This window comes from Bactrocera oleae, chromosome 5, assembly GCF_042242935.1.
Source record: "Bactrocera oleae isolate idBacOlea1 chromosome 5, idBacOlea1, whole genome shotgun sequence".
NCBI lineage: Eukaryota > Metazoa > Arthropoda > Insecta > Diptera > Tephritidae > Bactrocera > Bactrocera oleae.
The window spans coordinates 60,747,097-60,771,844 of NC_091539.1; the positions used below are offsets into that span (position 1 = coordinate 60,747,097).

Consider the following 24,748-nt stretch of genomic DNA (forward strand, 5'->3'; position numbering starts at 1 on the left):
TGTCAGCCAAAGGCTATTATTTTAACTAAAATACATGGTTGCAGCTGCATATGCTTATTGCATGAAGATACATGTGGCGCTCAGGGCAAAATTCTAAAGGAAAACATGAAAAATATGCTAACTTTCATATTTCGCATTTACGGTGAGGAAGTATGTGCTAACAAGTTTATCAGATTTAAAACAAAAATAAAAACATTTTTTTTCATAAATTTCATTTGGTTAAGAAATTTTTAAACAATATACAGACAAAAATAAACATTTTTTCTCGTTATATTATTAACATTGACAAAATTCTAATACTTAAAATAGTTAAGATAAAATCATTATTAAATTAAAAGTGTTAAGAATTGAATTGTAAAATATCATAAAATACATTTTTTAGACTTTTACAAAATATATATGTGTAGTTAAGAATTATAAAAGTAATACGTAAATTATAGAGAACATTTTTATAGGATATTTAGCATACAGGCAATGCCTTAGAAATATAAATTAAAGAAAATTACATCAAAATAGGCGTAGAATATACGAGTACATATAGCAGAGCAATAAAATTACTAACAAAATATTATTTTTAATATATAAAAGAGCTAACTAAAATATGCATTTTATATTTAAATATATACTATATACAAAATTAAATCCAATGAAAGCGGCGTTGTATTTTATATTTGTAATATGCATAGTTTCTTGCTTGAAGGCGCAAGTGAACTGCCTATATTTTATATATTATATTAGTTTGTATTTTTTATTAAAATTTGCAGTGAATGAAGAAAAGAGAAAGTGTCGGTAGTGCAAAATGAACCAGCAATATTTTTCTTTAGTTTCTGGTGGTTTCTGCCTGCTCACACGTAGTTTACCTCTGCTATAAATTTATATGTGGTAGTTATTTACTAATTTACAAATTATTTACATACAAGTGGATAGTTTGTAGTTAAGATTTTTTTCAGTTTTACTGTGTAGTTATTAATATTTAGTTGTTGTGTCACAAAACAAAAAAATTAAAAAACATATATATATATAAATCTGGAGATATCGAAAGCGAAACAAAAATTTTCTGCGGAAGCAAGAAAAAACATGAATTAAATAAGCCATAGATAAATTTATGAAGATTTCTGTTGTTAAAGTTATTTTCGTTAATTTCTGTTTTCCGCTACTGTTCCTATAGAGAAGAGACTTCTGACTTCATGTGTATCAGAGCAGTTTACACTGTACACAAAGATATGCGTGTAAGCCAAAAACTGATCAGCAACAAATTTATAAGCACAAACAGAATTACTAATGGAAACAGAATTAACAACAGAAACATGATTACCAACGGAAACAAAATTGCGAACAGAAACAGAAATTATTTATATTAAAAATTTGTTTACATATCCGCACAAACAATGTGTTATACAGAAAGCAAAATTGGCAACAGAAACATGATTATTAACAGAAACAGATTTAACAACAGAAGCAGTCATTATATGTGTTAATAATTGGTTTACATATACGCATAAGTTTCTGTTAAGTCTAAGACTGTAATTATTTTCAGCGTAAAAATTTGAACTTTTCAAATCAAAATCGTGGCTGTTGTAAAATTTTCGTTATCATTATCGAACCCGACATCATCTCCTTTGCTATTACTTATGCTTTAGCATTCATGTATATATGTTAATATTAATTGCTTAGCGCACCCTAATACGCCAGTACGCACTAATTCCACTTAAATTGTTGCTTTCATTATTCTAACATTTCGTTTCTTCTACTTTTCAGTTTAGTGAATTTATATATATAAATCATTTTACTAATAAAAGGCTTTTAGCTACTAATTTTTTACAATTTTCAGTTTTTTCATTTTTGTTGTCGCTTTATACACAATCACAAACGCAAATTCATTACTTGCTTGTTATCAACGCAACGCGAGCTTTACTCCTATGTCCTTTCATTGGTGCTCAGCACACGGTTGTTGGTTGTCGCCGCCGTCGCAGTCGACGCTTTTGGTGACCTCTTCAAACCGACATTTGGCGTCGCCTGTTGTTGTTTCTGCTGCGTTTCGATGCGTTTCAGAAATGGCAATCGTGGTGGCACATTTCGGTTTAGGCTACTGTTGTTGGTATTGTTATTGCTGCCGTTACTGCTGCCCGTTTTGCGTTGCTGACGCATAATTTGTTGCAGCTCATTTATTTCGTGTACGCTGTCGTTAGCAGCAGCCGTTACGCCAGTTATTAGTGACTGCTGCTGCTGCTGCTGTTGTTGTTGTTGTTGTTGCAGTACTGCTTTCGTGCCGCGACAATAGTATTCGATGTCGTCGATATCACTCAGCATTGTTGAGTTGTTTCCCACCGACTTCGCTGTGCCTGTTGCCCTTTTTGGTGTAGTTTTTGTTGCTGTTGCAACTACTTTGCCTCTATAGTCTACCGTTGGCATATCCAGTTCGTTGACGTGCACCTCTTCTGTGGCCATTGCTGACCGCTCATTTACTTCGTCGCATTCATCGCGATAACCGTAACCATCATCGTCCTCCTCCTCCTCCTCGTCCTCGTAATCATCATTAGCTGTGCCCTCATGCAGATTTGATTCGGCATCTGCTTTTAGTAGCTTGGATGTTGCGGCATTTCGTGGTCCACCTCCGCCGCCTCGTTTCTTCTCCGATTTATTTGGTATTTTGTTGTAGCGAATTGCATCGCGTGCATTGCTTGAGCGCTAGGTGAGAAAAAGAAAGCGATATAATCAGCTTAGATTGGACTTTTGAAAACAATCGGAGTTAATTATTGTTGTAAAAATTTTATGTAATGTACATGTACCATATATTTAAATTTATAATGTTTTAGAGGTATACAATCTCCTGTGCAGATAACTGGTAAACCAGCTGTTAACATAATCACATGATCATTAAATTACCACACGGATTTTAAAACGTTCAATATAATAAGAGAGTTAAAACAATAACAGCTGTAACAATTATAAGGTCCTCAGTAAGAAGTGGTCACTGCTTTAAAAAACTGGTTTGGGTCCATTCTCACGGTCAACATCAACTCTCAAATGGTACAAAAGTTCAATCTTGAAGTTATGACTCTCACGGAGATCAGGAGATTTGGTCACTATAATTGAACTAATCTACTCTCTTGTTTACATTTTCATTTAGATCTACAATAGTTACCTTACAAGACCTCAAACCCAAGATCCACCTTTCACTGAAATAAAGACAATTTGAGGTTAGGAGACAGAATATGGAAATCTTTATATCGATTTTACTGAAACCAGATATTGTTCTTGTCAAATTTCAATATACTAGCTACCTGATTGTAAAACACAACTTACTCGTATATATACATAATTATTGAATAAACCTACATACCTATATCAAAAAAAAAAAAAAAAGAATTTCTTGAAACAATTTAAAAACACTTAAATCAAATAATATTTAAACAATAGTTGTCAACTTTTTGAAAAAAGAAAGTTAATTTACTCAGTTAAAGAACTCATTTCAAAGGAAAAACTCTAATAGCGAACCACTCGGATACTAGATTTATTCAGCTATTCATCTCTGAAGCCGAATGAGCTGAATACAAAAGTAGTCGTAGAAGTTATTTGCTTTGAGTAATTATAGACATTTCGTTTTTTTCAGCTACTACTCTTTTAAGCTGAATAAGCGCTTAGAGTCAAAAAGCTTTAAAAGCCTAATAACAAGTTTTATTTCCACACCTTTGCTGATCTTCGTGTCCTACTTAGGGTGAGGAGCTTCATATAATATTAACGAAAAAAAGTCAAAGGGTCACACGATAAGTTTGCCCCGAAAAATATTTTCTGTGAGAGTTTTTGTGTGACATAATTAAAATTCAGCTTTAGATATATGGGCTTTAGGCTTACTATGGTCTAATTAATGCAATAAACTTTACTTATAGTAATTTTTACTTATAAAGATAGTTACTTTGTCTTACACGCTACCATATTATACCATCAGTCCAATCGTCCGTTTAGCCCTATTAATGACGACAACCTCGTAAAAGTTAAAGAAATAGTGCTTGAAAATCGTCGTGTTGGTATCAGAAGGATAGCAGAGTATCTGAACCTTTCCAATGAATTAACTGAACACATACACATTCATGTTTCCGTTATGAAGCTTGTCAATGCTAGACTCGTACCAAAAGATCTCAATCTTTTGCAAAATCGATCTCGAATTGAGGTCGCAAATGAGATACTTGACAACGTGGCTGAAGACCCTACCAAAGTCGCGCAAAAATTAAAGTGATGTTCATCGTTTTCTTTGATTACAGTGGTGCGGTTCACCATAAATTCTTTGCACAGGATCACACGGTCAATAAGGAATACTACTTGGTCGTTTTGGGAAGTATATGTGAAGCAGTTTGTCGTAAACGACCGAATTTGTGGCCAGAAAATTCATGGATTTTTTACCACGATATAGGCCGTCTCATTTTGGCATAATTGTGACTGACTGTTTGGATAAGAACATGAAAATAAACCACGGTATGCGTCAGATTTGGTTCTTTGTGACTACTTTCTGTTTTCGAAAATAAAAATCCGTTTCTGGGAACGCGCCTTGAGTCCTTTGAAGCTATTGAAAGTCATTCGCACTGAAGGCCATTCCGAACAAGGATTATAAAAATGCTGATGAAAAATTGTTTTAGCATGTTTATATTGGCTCAAAAGGAACCTATTTTGAAAGCGATAATAACGATTTGTTTTAAAGTACGTATCAGTCTGGATCAAATGATAAAATCTTATTTACATCGAGTATATGTAGGTATGTAGCATAAAGCCACCAAAATGTTTAAAAATTTGTTGTGTGACGATGACATAGTTTGTGGCTAATATTTGTATTCTATCCTCCAAATAAATAGTACCAGAAATTTCGGATTAAAATTTTCGATTTCCTATAGTTAAAATATTTAATCCCCGAGCATTGATAAGTTTTTGTGTGAGTTATTATATTTAATATGCCATTCTATGAGAGTTAACTTGAAACAGAACGAGAATTTCTACACTGCTCATTATTTAGTTTTCATTTAAAGTACCATAAAATCAAAGCTTTGAAGCTTTCAAAGTCGCAAGTTGCATATATAAAGATTTATACAAATAAATATATACCACAATGTGCATTAGATGAAATATAATGCATGCAACTAACCGAACAGTTTGTGGTTTGCAACCGCTGAGCGATTTTCTATAGTTAAAATACATATGTATTCATATCATAATATAATACATATGGACAGACGAGACACGGACGCATTTAATAAAAGTAATCACAATTTTATATCGACATCTAATATATATAATATATTTATTGTATATATGTCCTGCATGTTATGCACTTCCGTGTTAAGCAAATCTGCATGGTAGTCAAGCCATTAGTGCCATACAGGCGCGTTGATATTCTATAACAAATTGTTTAACTTCATAGCGTTATGGTGTGTTCGTTAGAATGAGCCAATTTTCGCGCAACGTCCGACCACCACCCGATAACCTGCTGTGCATACTTTAGACCAACATGCATATTTGTAGATACATATATGTAAACACATATATATTATATATGTAAATATTATAAGTATTGGCGCTCACTAAACTACCAACAGTCAATCGAATAGTCAAACCGAGCAGCGGCTACACCACTCAACCGCTCAAGCGATCAAACCAATAGGCGTAATATTCAATGGACCAACTAACCAACTGACTAGCGCAGCCAATGTACCATAACGGCGACCAGTCAATTACACACAACGGCATATAAATATACACGCACACACACATACTTAGCTTTGAAACAAATATAATAAAAATGTGCGTGTGTGTTCATATTGCGGCTATTCTATCAATAAATCGTGATTACCACTGCCGCTATATAGGCAACTTTGTTGCTCTACTATGTATGTGTGCGTATATGTGTGACTCGTTAGTAATGCTAATAATCCGCAAAAATGTGGATATAAATGTGGAAACATAGTAAATGGCGCACATGAATGGCGAAAGGTCTGCGTTGTCTGGCCGAAAATTTCGAACACAAGCGCGAAAATTAGCGTGTAATGCGTAACAAAAAAAAAGGCGAAATTTCGAAAAAATTTCAGCGTTAAATGCGAAAGCGTAAATTTGCGATAGTCGAACTTCCTTCCTTGGACGCAGCGTTGCATTATTTGTGAAATTCGTAATTTCACAAATGCGTCCATTTGGTGGTCAAAAGTACAGGCATATACAGTCACATGCATACATATAAATAAATATATATAAATATATATTGTAATTACACACTACGCTCTGCACACTACAATAAACTAATAAGAACATGCGCCTAATATTATGCTTGCTTTATGTGCATTTTGATGTTTTGGCATGTGGACATTGTGCAAATTGGAGATATTTTATTTAGACCGCATTGTTATCATTTAAAACGGTACAATAGATGGCCGTGTTGTGTGGCATGTTAAACGTTATAACGGTATTTAGCTTTAGCTCATAGATTGTGCGTTAATAAGTAGTTGTGTGTTGTTGAACATGACTCATTATCACCGTAATCTCAGTTTACAGCCATTTTGGCGATTACAAGCAGAATTTTCTATTATTAAATGATATTACAAGGGGCAGTTGGTATTATAAATATGTAAGGAAATATTTTCTTTGTTGAAAATTTTAGATTTCAAATTTAAATCATTGAATAATTTCGAGAAAATTTGATAAATTTTTGAATATTTTTTGCCGGATTGTGATCTTTTCATACTCGTTTTCTTAAGAAAAAACTATGAAAAAATGGGCCAAGTGATAATGATATTATCAAAGAAATTACTTTTTAAAATTATTATTAACAAAATTTTATTAAAAATAATAATTTTCATTATTAAAATTTGTTAATAACTTCATATTCATACCTTTATCTAGTTGTGACTTTCTTTAATTGGGTATGCTAGTTTAAAATTTTCGAAATATCAAAAATAAAATTTTTTTTTACGTATTTTGACAGTTTAGATAATCAAAAATATCTCTGTGAAAGAATTTTTCAAAACTCAAATTATTTTCATAACTGTAGCCGTTTTAGTGTCGTTACAACTTGGCCGGTTTAGCTTTAACTTAAAATTGTAAGGGCATTTTTTTCGAAACTGTCTTTTTCAAAACATTAGCCTCAGGTTCTGAAATGATTTATCTGAAATTTTAAGATAGTTTTCTTTCTAGACTTGTCCGGAAGTAGCCATATTCCCAAATAAAAAGTTTTACTATTTTTAAAAAATTCGAAATTGTCATAAAAAGTGGTAAAAAGCTATTTGTTTTTCAGGCAGTTGCCATTTCGTGAAAAAAATATTTTATAATTATTCTGTAGTTCCAGGCATAGCGATTATATTCTAGTAGTCTACTATTTTTCTTAAAATTGTATGTTACTAAAGAATTGCTTAAAGTAATTGAGTAGTTTAAAGTATTCCATGAGGGTAATGAAAATGTAAAGTTTACATTGTTACCTACATTGTTCAATCAATTCCATTATGTTGACAATCTCACAAGAAAGGAAGGCATCAGAGAAAGATAGCAAATTGAACACATTTTGTTTGATGTTTTGAACATTAAACTTTTCATAGTCAAACTCAAACCAAAATATTGGTTTTTTTTCCTTTTTGTAAACACATCGAAAAATGAAAAACCACGCAATGATACTCAAAAAAAAAAATAATAAAAAATAAAAAAAATCACACCAGTTTCGCAATTTTTGTTTTCTAAGATCTTTTATGTTTTGAAGAACTCGAATATTCGCTTTGGAGGGGGATTCTGGTCACATACAGTCATGCAATTGAGGCCATAAAAGGAAATACGCTGTACGAACTCATTTTGACTGAAACCTAAAACATATGTATGTATGTATGGAAAATTCAATACGCCATTGACAATTGATGAAGGAGACAAATCAAATTGGTAGACTAAAATAAGGGTGAGTCGATTTCGAAGGCTATTATAAGAATTCGTACTTAGAAATATGAGGCAGTTGTTATTAAATATTAGAGAGAATAATACAGACCTTATCAGTGTTGGAGTATTTGCCAGCGTAGATTTTTTAATAGCATATTTAACTGGAGCAATTTTGCTATTGGCATAGCATAAACGATAAATGCAATATTAAGTTATTTCAATGAGTTTGAAGGGGTGCAAACTTCCCAATTAAAAAATTTTTGAATAAAAATTGAATTTTCAATATTTTCATTTCTTGAAAATTCAATATCAATATTGAAATTGCATAATTCGTTTTTATGCTAAAAATTGCAAAAACTGAGTTAAAAATTGAAAGTTTAAGTTGTGAACCTAAAACAAAAATTACCAATAAATTGATAAAATATTTTGGTACTTAAAAATTGCAGTAGCAAAAATAAGATTGTTTTGATACAAAATGAAAAGCAATAAAAATGCTAGATTTACATATTTCTAACTGAAACACAATAATTATTAAATATAATTCAAGGTAACTAAAGATAAATAAGACAAATGAGCTTTCCTTTTACAAATATAACCAAAATGGTAACCAAATGGTTGCGCGTACTGCAAGTGCAAATTAATTAAAAATTCCAAAACATAATTTTTTTTAATTGAAAAATTTGATAAAATTTTGTTACTTTTTAAGCTGCTTTAAATATTAATTTTTAAAGTTTTTTCCGAGTTTTTGGATTAAAGAATTATTATTACTTTTTTTTATAATCTAGTATTTGGGAGCAGAAATTTGAAAAAAATTTTAATTCTGGTTAAACTAAAAATTAAAAAAAAAATTGTGTCCAACCTTGCTTGAACTTGAGTTAAGTTTTTGGTCATAGATAAGTTACAACTTTTCCTTGAACGGGTAATCTATAATTGCGGATTATTTATAAAAAATAATTTTGGATTAATTCTACAAAATAATTTTTTAAATTTCCTCAACGTTAGAGGCAAGTGAAATGCCATATGTTGACAATTAGAAATCTAACAAGGATGTAAAAACTATATAAAATATTAAAGTACTGCCTATATTATTTCCCTCTCAAGGTGAAACGAGTTTGTTAATGCAAAAATATATTTTGAAAAAGAAAATAAAATTGTTATTTATAAAATCTCCTCAACATTTAATTTTTTCAAAAATAGTTAAATACTTCGATTTCTGAAGTTAAAATCTTCGCGAAGCAGCTTGAGCATAACTATAAGGTATATTACGCCTAAATGTAGACTTTCAAATTATTATACTCCAACTTGTTCAATAGTCACCGAGTATGTTACTGGGAAGTGGTCAACCAACAAAACCGAGTGACTTTGGCGAATACCCAATTACTGTCTACCAACAACAACGTATAAAAGCACCAATAACAAAGCAATAAACAAATACCAATATAAGCGAGACAGCAAGCAGGCGCAACTGCTCAAGCGACAGTGATAGCAGACGCTAAACGACAAGCAATTTTTCAATGGCTATTGGTGGAAAATTGTTTTGCCCCGCATATATACACATACATACTTTTATGAAGGTATACACATACATATACTCACATATATATTTATATGTACACACACGTACATACATATATACCACTTTTATGGCCAACACTTACGTGCTATACATACAAACATTTATTTGCTCACGTTTTATGTGTGTAAGTCAATGTTTGTTGTTCGTACACACACACACACATATGAACATATGTAAGCAAGCATATATGTTGCTCGTAATCCTGTTTCGTTGTTTAACTTTCTGGTTTTGTGCGCTCAACCATACCAATAAAATGGCAATAAACCAAATATCTGCGCGCTTACGGGGCGCCTAAACGGTCGCAAGCATACACACAGCCGCACACATGCGCTTACTACAGCTAAGCGCATATTTACAAGTAGACATGTGTGTGTGTGTGTGTGCAGTGAAGTATGTGGTAGGCCATGCAAACTAGCCGTGTCTGCTGGTGAGAAGGCATTACGCGGTGAATAGGGGTAACACTTTGAGGTAAGCGAAGCGTGTGCCTAAGCCAGAGAGTTGACACACATACATACACAGGCACGAGTCGTCAGTAGGCCTGTGACCGCACAAAGCGCATATAGGTTCTGCAAAAGCGCACTTGCTATATAAGAGTGCGTGCGTTCGTGCGCTCATAAAAGTTTGATGGGTCGCGCCAGCAAAGGGGTAAATAGGATTACGTAAGCGCGACGTCAAAGGCGCAGCGGTAACCCATTTATTTGTTTTGAATTTTACAGCGCTCGGATATTTAAGCGCGTCATTTCGCTAAATACGTGGCCCGCATCGCTGAGCGCTAACCAACACACGCACATGTGTTATTGCTTTATCAACAAAGCATAAATTACACATAGCCAAAACACATTAGGGTGGGCCCAAAAACAAATTTTTTTTTCCGTTTGGTACTCTGAAAAATGGGTCCTTAGACACCTAAGGGTCTCACAAAATTGTGAGCTTTACAATTTAAAATGATTTTTTTCATTGAGCTATAAAATTCATAAAAAAATGTTTGCCTCAAAAATATCTTTCAAACCTTTAAGTTTACGAAAAAAAACGTAAGAGACCATTTTGTAGAACACCCAATTTGCTACATAATCTATGAAACGAGATACTATTCTTTTAAACAGTTTGGAAGCGAAATTTCAAATTTTCTATCTCGTAATAAGAAAACAATAGAAAACGGGAAGTCGGAGGACCTTTCTGTTACAATTAAGAGCTTAAACTTGCAGAGATTTTCGTAGATGTGTCTAAGAACCTTCTTTTCAGATTATCAAGCAAAAAATATTTTTTAATTTTTGACCAACCCTAATGCGCATATGCATATAAACAAATATATAGACTTATACATACTCGTGCTGCTCAACCATTTGGCTTCCGCCGCTTTTATAGCTTCTCATTTGTTATTGCTCATATCGGTATCTCTCTCATTTACCATTTGATGCGTGCACCGCTGCTGTTTTTTTTTTGTTTTTTTTGTTTAAAGGATAAAGGATATCCTTTTTCTTATGTACCAGTACCAGTACAAGCACAAAATAACAACAACACATTTTGAACAGCGGATGTATTCACTCACTCGTAAGGATGACGGATTGATGGCGCCGCAGTGTCACCAACAACAACGTTCATCATTAAATTGACAAGTACTTTTCAAACAATTTACTTCTGACTATGTGTTTAGTTATTTATAACTGCACATAGTTGCATACAGACATGCTTCTATTGAAATAACATATATACAAATGCATATATGTACATACATATATGTGACATTCTTTGCATGATTGACAGTGGAATCGGAAAATAATCGTCATGCTTAGCTTTATTGCTAAGAAATTTAAACTGACAATACTTCCGGGTCTTCTTGAATTTTATTAGTTGCTAATCATTGCATATTTTAATACAACAACAACAAATATAGTTGTATTTCTGAACAAATATACTCGTACGTCATATATTGTGAATTGCCCCAGAAAAGTAGCTCCAGTTGGGAGCAGGTATAAACCTCCCGTCACGATCCGAAGCAAAGCGCGGGATTTCAATGTGTTACTGACTTAAATTTTTACCTCGACAGAAAAAATGAACAATACTTTCTTCTATTAGTTGTTCGAGCAAAATTTATGTGTTTGACTTTCGCCTTATCTTTGCCAATGCTAAGAAGGGTAGAGCAAAAGATAGATATTCATGGCTAAAGTTTCAGCAACCGTATGAGGCCGATCGACTTAGTTGAGGCCTGAAAAATTGCCTTTCAAATGAGTCGGGATGAAACTGATAAGTAACTCAAATGAGGAATGGCATCAACTCGAATGAGGAATGGGCAGAAAAATTTTATCGATATTAGAAACTAAAGTTTTGTTAGCTTAATTTAACCACAAAGAGTTCAGATGTCAGCATTCAGAATACTATGTGAGAAACAGAAGTCCGCTGTCTACTGATTTTTTATGGCCTAAAAGTCAAGCCACTGATTTTGAGTACTATATAAATAAAAGAAAGTCAGATTACTTAAACCATTTATAGCTCATCAATGATAGGACTGATATTATGGTATTCCTTTTTTTGAATTCTTCTCTGTTTCAAATAATCGAATTACTATTAAAATATTGGAAAAATTCCTTTAATTATTCTAAAAATATATCCAAATACATTGAAAATACTCGTAACGAAAAAAAAAACCAAGAAAAAACGTTAAATTCGGTTGCACCGAAGCTATAATACCCTTCACAAATACAAAGGTTACAAAAGGGTACTTACAAGAACTTGATGCCGATTTAATTTCGTGAAGATACATCGTCAAATAAAAAAGCTTTTCATGCAAGCAATTTATTTCGATCGTTCCGTTTGTATGGCAGCTATCTACATGCTATAGTGGTCCGATATCAGATCGATAGCTTAATAACTGAGAGACTAGTTTGTATATATACAGACAGATGGACAGACGAACGGATGGAAAGACGGACATGGCTAAATCAACTCAGTTCATCATGCTGATCATTTATGTATATATTTTATAGGGTCTCCGATGTTTCTTTCTGGCTGTTAAAAACTTCGTGGCAAACTTAATATACCCTGTTCAGGGCATATTAATTCAAACGCATGCTCAGCTAGTTATCATTGAAAACAAGAACACGACATTTTTAAAAATAAAAAGGATCTCTTCTTCTTTGAGTTTCGAATACTCATATCAACGTTTATTGATATTACCTTGTGTAACTACTTTGGCATAAGCTACTTTAATAACTATTTTCTAAGCAATCGAATATTTGCATAAAAGACCACAGCTAAATTCGCCTTAAAAGTAAATAAATATCAATTGAGTTATCTATAATAGTTTGCCGTTGATTTGCTATTAAATTTGCGTAGCCAATGATTGGCTGAAGGCCTTGAACTTTACTGCCAGCCAAATCATAATAAACATCAATTTCCAAGAAAAGCGGTGAGACCTTATTTCACAAGCAAATTGAGGAAAATGTCAAACGAAAGCTGCGGAAATGTTGAATATAGTAAGAATTTATGACCTTTACATAATCAGCGCTAAATGTTGACGATGAGCAATTTATGTATGTGACAAATGAAAGCGTGAGAGGCAAGTATGATTTGTATATTGGAGGTATGTTGAATAAATATGCTTGCTGGAGGCGTTCGATTTATTTAAGTCAGTAAGTTTATGACTTGGTGGTATCGTATTACTGGCTATGGGATATAGTAAGTTGAGCGATAAAGATTTTAGCGCTAAATATTGCTGTCCACAAATTGAGTGAAATTTCCTGCTATCATTTGACTTTTAGTATGTTGTTGTTGTACAACCGCAGGCTACGCACAATTCGTCAATTATGCGCAATCGAAGTGTTGGCCATCGACACATATAGAAACAGATACCTCGGCAGCATATTTATGCTCGTAGCAAAAAGTTGACTACTGTTATACAGCAGCGCTCGCTCGCGTAGCAGTCGTGAACAGGAAGACACGCAGATTTTCACTTTTATCTGATAAATTTATTACAGTGGTATTTGCATAGATTTCGCTTTTACAGCTAAGAATTTGGCTTCTTATCATTTCCTCGTCGACTTTCCTTCTTTGTGCCTTCGCTGTTTGATTTTCGGACCACACGTTCACATTTTATACATAGCTTTGCGCTTAGCGCACGCTGCCATTGCTTTCTGCACTGAATTATATTTGAAAAACGTAAGTCGCTGTACATACGGCTAGATGTGAACCTGACTGTTCGTTCGTTGATTTTATGCGCATTTTCGCCGTCAGTCAGAAACCGAAATTTATCTTTCCAATAACATTTTCTCGTAATTCGCTTCACAACGTTGGTAATCATATTTGTCTGCGGGGCGAAATAAATTGCTGTGAATGCATGCAGCGGTGTCGTTGTCCATGTTAAATTGTCACGTTTTTGCAAATATATATTTCGATGACGACCGTTAAATATTATATAAAAACTATATTATATATGTACTTGTATATATATTAAATATACGATTGCTTAGAGTCGATAATTGTATGCTTTGCCTTTCACATAAATTCTTGTGGCGTTAAGAAATGCATACGCTTGTGCAGAAGTTTATTTGACACCAAACAGCAGCTTTGATTTCAAACGCCTGTAAATATGCCACTTTATTTGTTCCTTTGCGCAGTAATGTTATTGCTTGTTTTTATTATTCCAAGCATTTTCTTATTTATTTATCATGAGAAGTCAGGAATTGAAAATCGAACGGTAGCTTTATCAACACTTAAATATATAGACATACAGGGTATTTCATCAACTATTTCGTGTATCAGACTGAACATTTTTTAAACAAAGTAGCGTTAGCTTTGGTGGCACCGAAGCTATAGTACCCTTCACAAATCAAACAGTTTTCCATAAAAGAACTTGATTTTGACCTACCAGTTTGTATGACTGCTGTGCACTTTAATGGTTCGACTTAATTAACATATTGTAACTTATCTTTGAACAATAATTCAAATCTAATTTCGTGAAGATATCTCATCAAATGAAAAATCTTTCTATATAAGAATTTGAGTTTGACCGATTAGTTTGTTTGACAGCTATCTGCTGTAGTATTCCGTTATTGGCGATGGGGAGAAAAAGATGTGCACAAAATTACAAATCGATATCTCAAAAACTGAGGGACTAGACCAAGGCTAAATGGACACAACTCATCACGCAGATCACTTGTATATATATATATTGTATATTTTACAGGGTCCCCAACATTTGCTGCTAGGTGTTACCATTTAATATACCCTCTTCAGGATATAAAAAAAACGTATTTTATATTTTAAATTTATTTATGATATTTGGTCCTTTAAAAATTATTTAAACTACCTTTGGGCACAACATTAGTTCAGTTAAGTTAAGTTTTGAAGCTGTATTCATAACTTTTCAGTAGATGATATAGTAATAGTTTCAGCACAAATATTTGCTTTGAGTTAAGCAGTGGTCCTAAGATTGTCAGCGTGCTTTTGCCGAGTAAAGTCAGGGGAAGTCAAACTTGAACAATATTGCAATATTGCTAGTAATTGTCAGGACCTATCTTCACGAATATTAGGGTACACATAACTCAATATAAATCAATATTTTTTTCCAAAGAAAAAAAATTATAAATGAAAAAATAATCGCCAACGCTGGTTTTGTGTAAAAGCCGAATCAAATTGTCCCTTTTATGGTTATTCTACGGTATTTTCGGGATAGCAAATACCTGCTCAATAACGTTCCGTTTAAAATATCCCTACTTCGGTGCGTTGCTGCGGTATGAAGCGATTCATGATTAGAACTGCATGAAACTAGGCTTTCTAAAATTGTTCTAAACGAGTTCTATTCGGCTACCAAAGTCAAAATTATTTAATATTTCCATATCGACATAAAAGATGGCGCACCCTGTAATACCTAACGCTAACAGCTTTGTTACTAATTTGGCTGCTCTTCTCACTTATTTGAAGCTCACACTACTCACATTTTGAATATATTCGCTTAAATTATTATTAATAACTTTTATAATTTTTTTGAATATTGAAAAATGTATCTAAATATTTGTTGACCCTCGGCCTAACTCACCGGGTAAACAATTATTTTATGTTATTTTTAACCTATCGCATTGTTTTTCATCATCTAAATCGCATATTTTATTGTCATCTATTTAAGTGTTTTTTCCAAATAGATAAACAAACAAAACGACACATATATATATACACACACATACACATATACACACAAATTTCCACAGTTCCGCCGGTAAGGAAATGAAAACGTTCGCAGATTAGAGCAGCTGTTGAAAATTGAATATATTTTTGCATATTAATTTCTGCGCCTGTACCGTTGCTACATCAACAATTGTTGGCAATTGTTAGCATTTGAAAGAATTTGCATAAATAAATGAATACAAAAAATATGCATTTTGTAAATAAATATGGTTTAGTGAATTGAAATTGAAAATATTAAATGACTTTTGAATTTCAATGATATTAACAGGAGGGTGATGGAATATTTTATTGCTGGTTAGACGGCGGTCTGTGGGTGTGGTAAGCCGAAACATTTTCTCTCGGCGCGTAAAATTACAATATAATTAAATTCGTGGATTTTTGGTTAAATTTTGGAGATTTTGAAAGTACTTGAGATTGCTGAATATTTTGAGTTCAAGGCGCTTGTTTTATATTATAAATACACAATGAAAGGTAATTCATCTCTTACTCCACTTATGCTAGTTTAAGCTTATATACTCCATCAGATCAGCAAATAAAAACTCCAGGCTTGTGCCGGTTATGTATATCCGACTGTCGTAGCAACAGAATGAAGTATTTGTCCCGCAATTTAGATTTTCATTTAATTTAGATTATTATAAGGTAAAATAGGTATAAATCTTTTATAATTTATGATAAATAGTTATTTCTTAAAAAATGCCGTTTTTAATAAGTTATTGCGGAAGATTACTAAACGCTTAGTTTTCGTTATAGAAAGCTTCATGTTACTCTAAATTTTTGTTTATATACTTGTAGGTAAAAACTTAGTTCAAAACTTTAGTAGCAATGAAAATTAAAAAATGTTTATTGAAAAAAAACCTTCACAGAAACTGACATATTTTTCTATTTTCGAGTCAAAATTGGGTTGGAATTCAAATCATGAAATTTCGACTGCAAAACCTGTTGATAAGTCAGTTTTACTAAGCCATGTCCAAATTTATAGTGGATTTGCATTTAGCGATGAATTTTGGCAGCAGTCGTCAAGGGTTCGGTTGTGACTGAAAGAGTTTTGGTATCTTAGATGACAGACATTAGTATCAAAGAAAGAGATATAAAAAAGTTTACGATAATCAATTATTTTATATTGTAAGCGATTGTAACCAAATGTATAGTGGAAAAATATAAAGATCCTAGTTCTTCAAATCAGTAACTCTTTAAAAGTATTTAACGCAAAAATTATTTAAAGGCATTCTTCATTTATTTTTAGTACAACAGTTTTTTGATTTTATTATGGCATTAAAGTTCAAAAAATAATAGGGGCTCGGCCTCTTTAAAAAATCAGATACTTCAGCTATAGATAACACTTGTGATTGGAGTGAAATATTTACGTATTTCATTAAAATGCGACCAATGAATCGCTTGTGATTTATTACAGATTTGATACAGTCTTTTTATATTAGACTAAGCCAAGAGCTTTTCAGATATACTAAAGATAAGAGAATAATATTAAATGAGGAGTAAGGATAAGAAGGGACTAACTGAACTAGGTGAATCCTCTCTTTCTTATATTTATATCATGAGCAAGAAGATTAAGCTTACCACGAAGTTTGTAACACTCAAAAGGAAACGTCGGATATCCTATAAAATATATACCCTATAAATTATATACATGTATAAAAGATCAACATGACGAGCTGAGCTCGATTTAGCTATTTTCGTCGGTCTGTATATACGCGAACTAGTCACTCAATTTTTGAGATATCGAACTGAAATTTTACAAACATTCTTTCCTTCCACAGAAGCTACTCATTTGTCGGAACCATCAATATCGCACTCCTATACCATATAGCTGCCATACAAATTGAACGATCGGAATCAAGCGCTTGTATGCAAAGCTTTTTCAGTTCATGAGATATCTTCAAGAAATTTTACGTAAATTATTGTCTAAGGTAATGGTGTAAACTCTGAAGGAATCGTAAAAATCGGAAAGTTTAATTTTGTTTTCCCTTTATCTATAAGCATACAAGCGCTTGAACCTCTGCATTTCTATTTGTATTTGGTTTTTCTAATCAACTCCAGGAATGTGAGTGAAAAGCTGAGGTTCATTAAATATATATATATATAGCGTCAGGCTTATACGTTATAAACTAAACTACTTTATAATTGATAAAACAAATCTTACATTAATTAGTCCCACTGCAACATTATACTTCCTATAGTTGCCAACGAAATCTCCACTTACCTGCAGCACAGCAAAAACGACCACAACAATGGTGACAATCGCCAGACAAACGGCCACAGCAACAGCAGTAATTGCAGTCAGCGGTGAGCTCATACGCGAAAATAAACCGCCACCGTTACCGGATATATCCTCATCCAAAAAGCCACCATACAAGCCGCCACTGTAAGCGCTGCCGAATTGTTGTTGCTCCGCAGCTGCGGCGATGCGACGCTTGCCCGCTGGCGAGGCATTGATGCAACCGCCTGCAAAATCAAACAATAGCGATAAGAAACACAAGACAGAGCTGCTGCCATTATGCATTAATAAACTCATAACTGTAGATGTGTCAATGTGTGAGTGTGTGAATATGTGACACAATGCATGCTTTGAAAATGTGTACGATTAGATACGCGCGTTTATGCCTTTGCATACACTTACCGGTATCCTTATCACAATGACAGCATGACTGATCCTCCGGTGCCGCATCGGTGGGACAACAGGGCACACATTGATTATTTAAACGGTCCAAATGCAAGGGGAAAGCGCACGTTTTGCATGAATACTGGCCGGGGCCGGAGCAGGAACGGCACGAGTCGTGACAGGTTTTGCACGTTTGTGTGGGCGAGTCGTAATACTGTGACCCCAGGCACTCCATGCATAGGCCGCCGTCAAGCATGAAATGTAGCGGACAGGAAGTGCAGGCGAGTGGTCCGGCGCCTGAGTGGCATAAAATTATGGAAAGAGAGTAAAAAAGAAAAAATGCAAGCAAAAAAAAATATAAGTAATGTGTGCAGCAGTTGCATAAAAAAATTAAATTCAACAAATCAATTCACTCAGCGCGGCACGTGCGGCAAGCTGGTGCTAAGCAGCTTTGCAACAATTGCCAATGGCTGAGGGTCGGGAACTTACCGTTGCAAGTTTTGCAATAATGATGACACTTCTGACAGCCAAACTCGGATTTGTAAAAACCCTCCGGGCACTCCGGATGACATTCGCCGCCGGCCAGCTGCCAACCTAACGGACACTGTACGCATTGGTCGCGCCGCGGCCCGCTGCAGGTGTGACAGCTGAGGTAACACTTGGCGCAGGTGCCACGGTCGCTGTAATAGCTGCGAGTGTGTGTATGTGTGTGCATGTGATTGGTGCGGGAAGAGAAAAATGAAAAAAAAATTTATATAACTTTTAGCACGAGTGTTTGCTGAACAATAATCTTAAATTGTAAAATTTTTATTTTGTGCTGCGCGGGAAGTGCGCGGAGGCAGCAGTAGGCGGCAGCGTAGTTCGGCAGGTGAGCAGCGAAATGAGTGTGAAGTTGGCAAATGTGCAAAAGTTGTCGTTAAATTTTCTTTACACTCTACTGTTATGCTTTGCAAGTAGTTGGCGTTGTCTTGTTATTGTTGTTACTTTAGCTGCTTGTTAGCACTTTGACAGAGCGCTGTAACTTGCGAACTTTTAATGGTGACGCCAACGTTATGTTGTTATATGCTATTGTTATTTTTGTTGTTGCTAAGATTTTGAGTTGTTCAGCTTGTTGTATTGTTGTTGCTTTTAAATATTTGAACAGTTTAAGAGTTGCATGGAGTCGTTAATCAGCAGCGCTTGCGACACGACAAGCGGCCAAATTACGGTGCGTAGAAACAGTTATGAAATAAATGTGAAAAATAAAACAACAACAAAAACACATTTACATTTCTACAACTTGTGTTGCCGGAAAATATAAAGTTTTTACTAGCATTTTTCGAAATTACTATAAATTTTGAAACACCGTTCAGAAGAGGTAAACTCAGTTTACAAGCGGTGCTTTGCAATCTCAAAACTTGTCAGCGCCATCGACGAAACGCAATAATCGCAACAAACTTTATCGTCTTTACAAAATCAAAGTCAAGCGTAAAATTACTTTCCCGTTCATTTCCTCCAACTATCGACCTACCAGGCCGCACTACCCCCTCCCTCACTCAGCTACAAAAGCGCCTGCTTCTCAAGCGCAGCTACAATATTGAGCCCACTATAATGAGCGCTTCGACAAATGCCATTAATTACCCATCAGCGCAGGTTGTGCGACATTCGCCGCTCTGCAGTTGCAATCCTTTGGCGCAGGCGGTACAATTCATGCGTGACACGCATTGTGTGCAGGTGTGCAGGCACTTGGCGCATACGCCCGCCTCCATGTAGAAGCCGTCATCGCAGCTGCTGACGCAACGACTCGACTGAAGGAGTAGACTTTGCGGACACGAAAGGCAATTCGATTCGGTGGGTCCATCGCAGGTTTCGCACGTGGAGTGACAGGGATGACAGTGATTGTTGTCGTAGTACTCAGCTGTTCATTGAAAAGAGAGGAGAAGAAGAAAAGTTGTTAAGTTTGTTGATGTTAATCAGTTTTGTTTTGTTATGATAAAAGCAGGAATATTTATAAAAAAAAAAGCTTCATATTGTATATCATATATATTAATAATATTTTTCTTTAAAACTGTGTATACTTAAAACTTTAAAACAATTGACAGAGTAGTATTTTTTATTACCGAAAATTCTCTTTTTTAGGCGGCCCCTTAATACAATTCATTAAAGATAGTGCTGGAAAAGCGGTAAGAGCATAATTTCGAAGTACATCTTATGAAGTATTATTTATTTACATGAAAAAGGTGTTGAAATTACAAAAACAAAAAATCATCCATCAAAATCGCCTTAAAGATACCTATGATATAAATAACACTAGGGTAGGGTGAAAAATTTAGTTTCTGTTTTCACCATAATACGATAGTAATGCCAACATTGCTTTGGCATTTGGTAAGCGCTAGTAAATATAATTTTTTGTTAGACCAATTCTGAAATGTGGCTTGGAAATTTGGAAGCCAATACTTCTAGTTCGTTTAGTAGTTTATAGTGCTTCCACATTTTGTTTTACATATTTTAGACCAGTAATACTATCGTGAATGGAAAATTGCAAAATCCAAAATCAAATTACATAGATTTTTATTTTTTATTTTAAAATCTTAAGGACTTAAAACCAATTATAAATGTCTATAAAAAACAAAAACAGGGTATTACCAAAACATTTTTTGACTTAGAAAGAAGAATTTCTCGATCAAAGAAAGGAGCGCCATACAGCATACGTAAGAAGTCATATTAGCGCAGAGTTGAATCGCAAGTGTTGCCCTTATGTTTGAACATCTGGTATAGTCTGTTCGATTCGCTACTCTCCAGCGTTTGGCGAATCGATAGCTAATTATTTGTGGCTATTTAAGAGATTAAGCTTTTTCGTTAATTTGCTAGATTTCATTAATTTTTACTAACACTAAAGAAACTTTTTCTAAGAGCAAAGTTATCAAATATCGAGAGTACGCGCTGATTTGTAGGTAAGTCTAATTTATAACTACCCAATGCTGTATAAATCTAGAAGTAAGAATGAAAAAGCAAATTTATAAATTTTGCTTCGACATTTCTGTGCAACTTCTGATAATTCCGATCTATCTATTTTGAACTATTACAAAAACTATTAGGTGAACGAAAGATTGTAGAGATCTAAAAAATTTGAAGAGTTTTGTCTAACTCTCTGCTCTGTCATTGCTAGACTTGCGCATTCACAGTGTGAAATCAAACAAATTGAGAAATTTTGCAGAAAATACTCTATGAGTTGAGCTTGTTGGCAAAAATCATGTTTAATAACCGCACCATATCAAAAATCGCAGCACTTAATATTGAACTGGTGGAACGAAAAAGCAATCAGTACTTCTGTGGCAACATAAATGGTGCATGTAAGTAATATCACGAGAAAATGAGATGAAATTATAATTATGGCAGGTAAAATGAGTTGATGTGTCGGAAAATGAAACACCAAACGAACTTATAAATAGCACGAAGTATATATATACACACATACACACACATACCCTTCAGCAAACATGCTTAAAACCAGAGCTGAAGAGAAGAAAGAAAAGGGCAAAAAGCTGATCACACAAATGAAATGGTGGAATGGTCAAGCATAATTGCAAATGAGAATGGGAAAATGTAATTTGACGAATGAAATGAATTGGCAGTGCAGCAAGAATGAATGGGCGCTATGTAAACGTGTGGCAAGGCAAGGCAGCGACCGCCTGCTTAAAGTGTTCACATTGTTGTTTGTGTGCACGCAATTTTATGGCAATCATAAAGGCGAATTGCCACAACGGCCTATACTTGCAACCGCCCATCTTACGGCCGCCTACACGCATCGCTTACAGTGCGTCAGATATGTCCGTGTATGTGTGTCTCGTACGAATCTGCATACGAAACTCATTTAAATCACACGACTCTGCGCAAATTTAACGTGCTTTTAATTTCGTTTTGTATGCAGTGCAAAGAAGTTGGTCACAGATGCAAATTGTTGTCGGGAAAACGGTAATTGCCCCGTTTTTTATGTTGCAACGGCATTTTAATGGGTTCTTTACATGAGTGAGGCATTTATTTTTTAAACGATTTGCCTTGATACTGTTTGTAGGCTTTCGAAATTTAAAATTATTAAAATTTTTTCCAAATCGTATGAAGTGCATTGAGTTTAGTTATATAATATTTTAGACGAGGTTGTGTATTCTTTTCCTTTACAAGTAATTTTTCCTAATTAATTTTTAATGATTTCGAATAATTTTTTTATAAAATATGTGCACACATTAAACATAGAGTAAATTTTGAAATTATTTCAAAAAATTTTATCTTAAGTTAAGTGGCAACTCTGTATAAACATTTTTTCATGTCTTCATGTCTCTTTTATATCTTTTTCAAATAAACTGTATTCTGAAAATTTATTAATGGCTGTTTTTCTTATCTTTTCTATAATAAATATGTGGCAACTCTGTTTTTATGTCACCAACATTCTTGAAATATAAAAAAGTAATTATTTATTGATTAAGTTACGGCTTTGTGCTTATATTAAATATACGTTTAAATTTGTATTTGTTCAGGTGGCAACTCTAAAAAAAAAGTGTAATAAAAAAATTGTATTAATCTTGTGCGGACACATTTTTCAATCTTCAGTTTTAAATTTTTTTCAAAAGCATTATTTATATATATATTTTGTAAATTAATATATGTGGTAGGTCTGTTTAAATTTTTAGGTGTTTTAAATTAACCCGTTTCAGTTTAAAAGCTTTTGACTGGCTTGTTGCAAACAACTTTTGTTTTCGATTTTTGCAAACTAAAATTTGATTTTCCGCAAATCCAATCACAAAAGAATACCCCAATCAGTCTACGTATGCGTTGCAACATTCTTTGTAGTCATCAACATTTTCTGAGCCTTTAATGCTCGGCGTTGTTGCGCTGTCACTTTGCTGCTTTTGACAGCTGCCTTCTGCCAGCCGATGCACGTGTCATCAAGCCAAGGTGGCTGTAGCTGTAGCAGCAACGTGTTGCGAATGCAAGAACATTACAATTAGCCTGCCAAATGGCTGAGCAAATGACCTTTTTACTTTATTTTATATCACTGCCTCGCCCATTAAATGGCCCGCCTACCGCCTAGTCAGTCTGCTGTTGCAATTGCTGCAAGCGAAAAGGAAAAATTATCGCCAAGGTATAGTTAGTCAGTTGGGTATATCGAGCTGCATGCTCTGTGGCTTATTCATCAACTGCCCAAGCAGACAGCCGCTTGATGTCTATTTGTCCGCCTCACTTGTTTGGCTCGTTTGGCATGCAAATGGAATTGTCACTTGCAGTTTGCAGCCAGCAGAATTCACCCTAGAAATGCGTAGGCTGAGTGCACTCTCATATAATATTATATATGAGGACAGAGGTGGTAATAATTTGAAGCAATCCTGAGGGATCAGATGCGATTAAATTGCAATTTTTTAGTGACCATTCGGTCAAACAACCATAAATTCATATTTTAAAACAAGATTTTACTCAATAATATAAATCTTTTTTAATTTTTAATTGGCATGAAAAAATTTATTTTTTATTACCTGCTTTCCTTAAAGCAAATTACTTTACCAAACTATTGTATATGAAAAATCAAAAAAACAAAGTTGTACTCGGCTTGCGTGCCCTCTTTGCATGCCTTGCACTTGCGTCAACTCTTGCATGCCTTGCCATTGTCACTTCCTGCCGCTACACCTTTAATGGTGTTCTGAAACTCATCACAAATGTTGTCAACAACAGTTATGCACCAAAGGGTGCAAGCGCAGCACTCAAGCATATTTATACACACCTACATATATGTATAATATATTTGCAGTTGTATGGTGTGTCGCGGCGTATACGTAACACCACACAAATTGACTTGTTTGCTCCGCTGTTGTGGTGCAAAAGTGTTGTCGCTGTTTTTGTTATTATTGCTGCATCTCATATTAAAGTTTCTTATTTGGTTTTGCTACTCTACTGTTATCTCGTTGCTTCGTGTGCTCTGTGGTGGCATTTTCCTTGCTTGCCACATTATTAATGGCGTCGAAAGGGTTGAGATTGTTTTGAGATTTCTTTCGTGGGGGAGCGCAAAAATTTATTTGTATTATTACGCGGTGCACATACTCGTAAAATATCTTAATTGCTATCTGTTGGGATGCTATACCATAGTTGGAGAAGTGATTTTAGGCCGTCCCTGCCATTTAAGGTTCGTGAATAAATCATTTTCTAAAAATTAGATTTTTCTAATCAGTAAAATCCCAGAAAAAAAATTAAGAAACGAAATATTTGAAGGAATATGGAAGGGAATTGAGTTTTTTTGTTAAGCATCTCATATTAATCTTATTAGTAACATTTATACCCTGAACTAGGTATCGATATTAAGTTTCGCTCACCCTGTAGGAAAATGTCGGAGACCATATAAAATATATATATATAAATTATCAGCATGACGAGTCGAGTCGATGTAGTTATTTTCATCTGTCTTTATATGCGGACTAGTCTCTCAGTTGTTGAGATATCGAACTGAAATTTCGCAC

The 24,748-nt window shown here is 34.2% G+C and overlaps 1 protein-coding gene across 6 annotated transcripts in view; it reads right to left on the reverse strand.

Moving 5' to 3' along the window:
• Positions 1 to 770: 770 nt before the first annotated feature.
• Fur2 (furin-like protease 2) overlaps positions 771 to 24,748 on the reverse strand; it is a 319,156-nt gene continuing 295,178 nt past the window's right edge. For all 6 annotated transcript variants that reach the window (XM_070110819.1, XM_070110817.1, XM_070110816.1 and 3 more), the window contains 5 exons: positions 19,887 to 20,163; positions 18,756 to 18,955; positions 18,285 to 18,563; positions 17,868 to 18,109; positions 771 to 2,688 (listed from right to left, as the gene is read on the reverse strand). In XM_070110819.1, the coding sequence (XP_069966920.1) occupies positions 1,918 to 2,688; positions 17,868 to 18,109; positions 18,285 to 18,563; positions 18,756 to 18,955; positions 19,887 to 20,163 (1,769 nt within the window). In that variant the 3' untranslated portion in view covers positions 771 to 1,917. The remainder of the gene's footprint in view (positions 2,689 to 17,867; positions 18,110 to 18,284; positions 18,564 to 18,755; positions 18,956 to 19,886; positions 20,164 to 24,748) is intronic.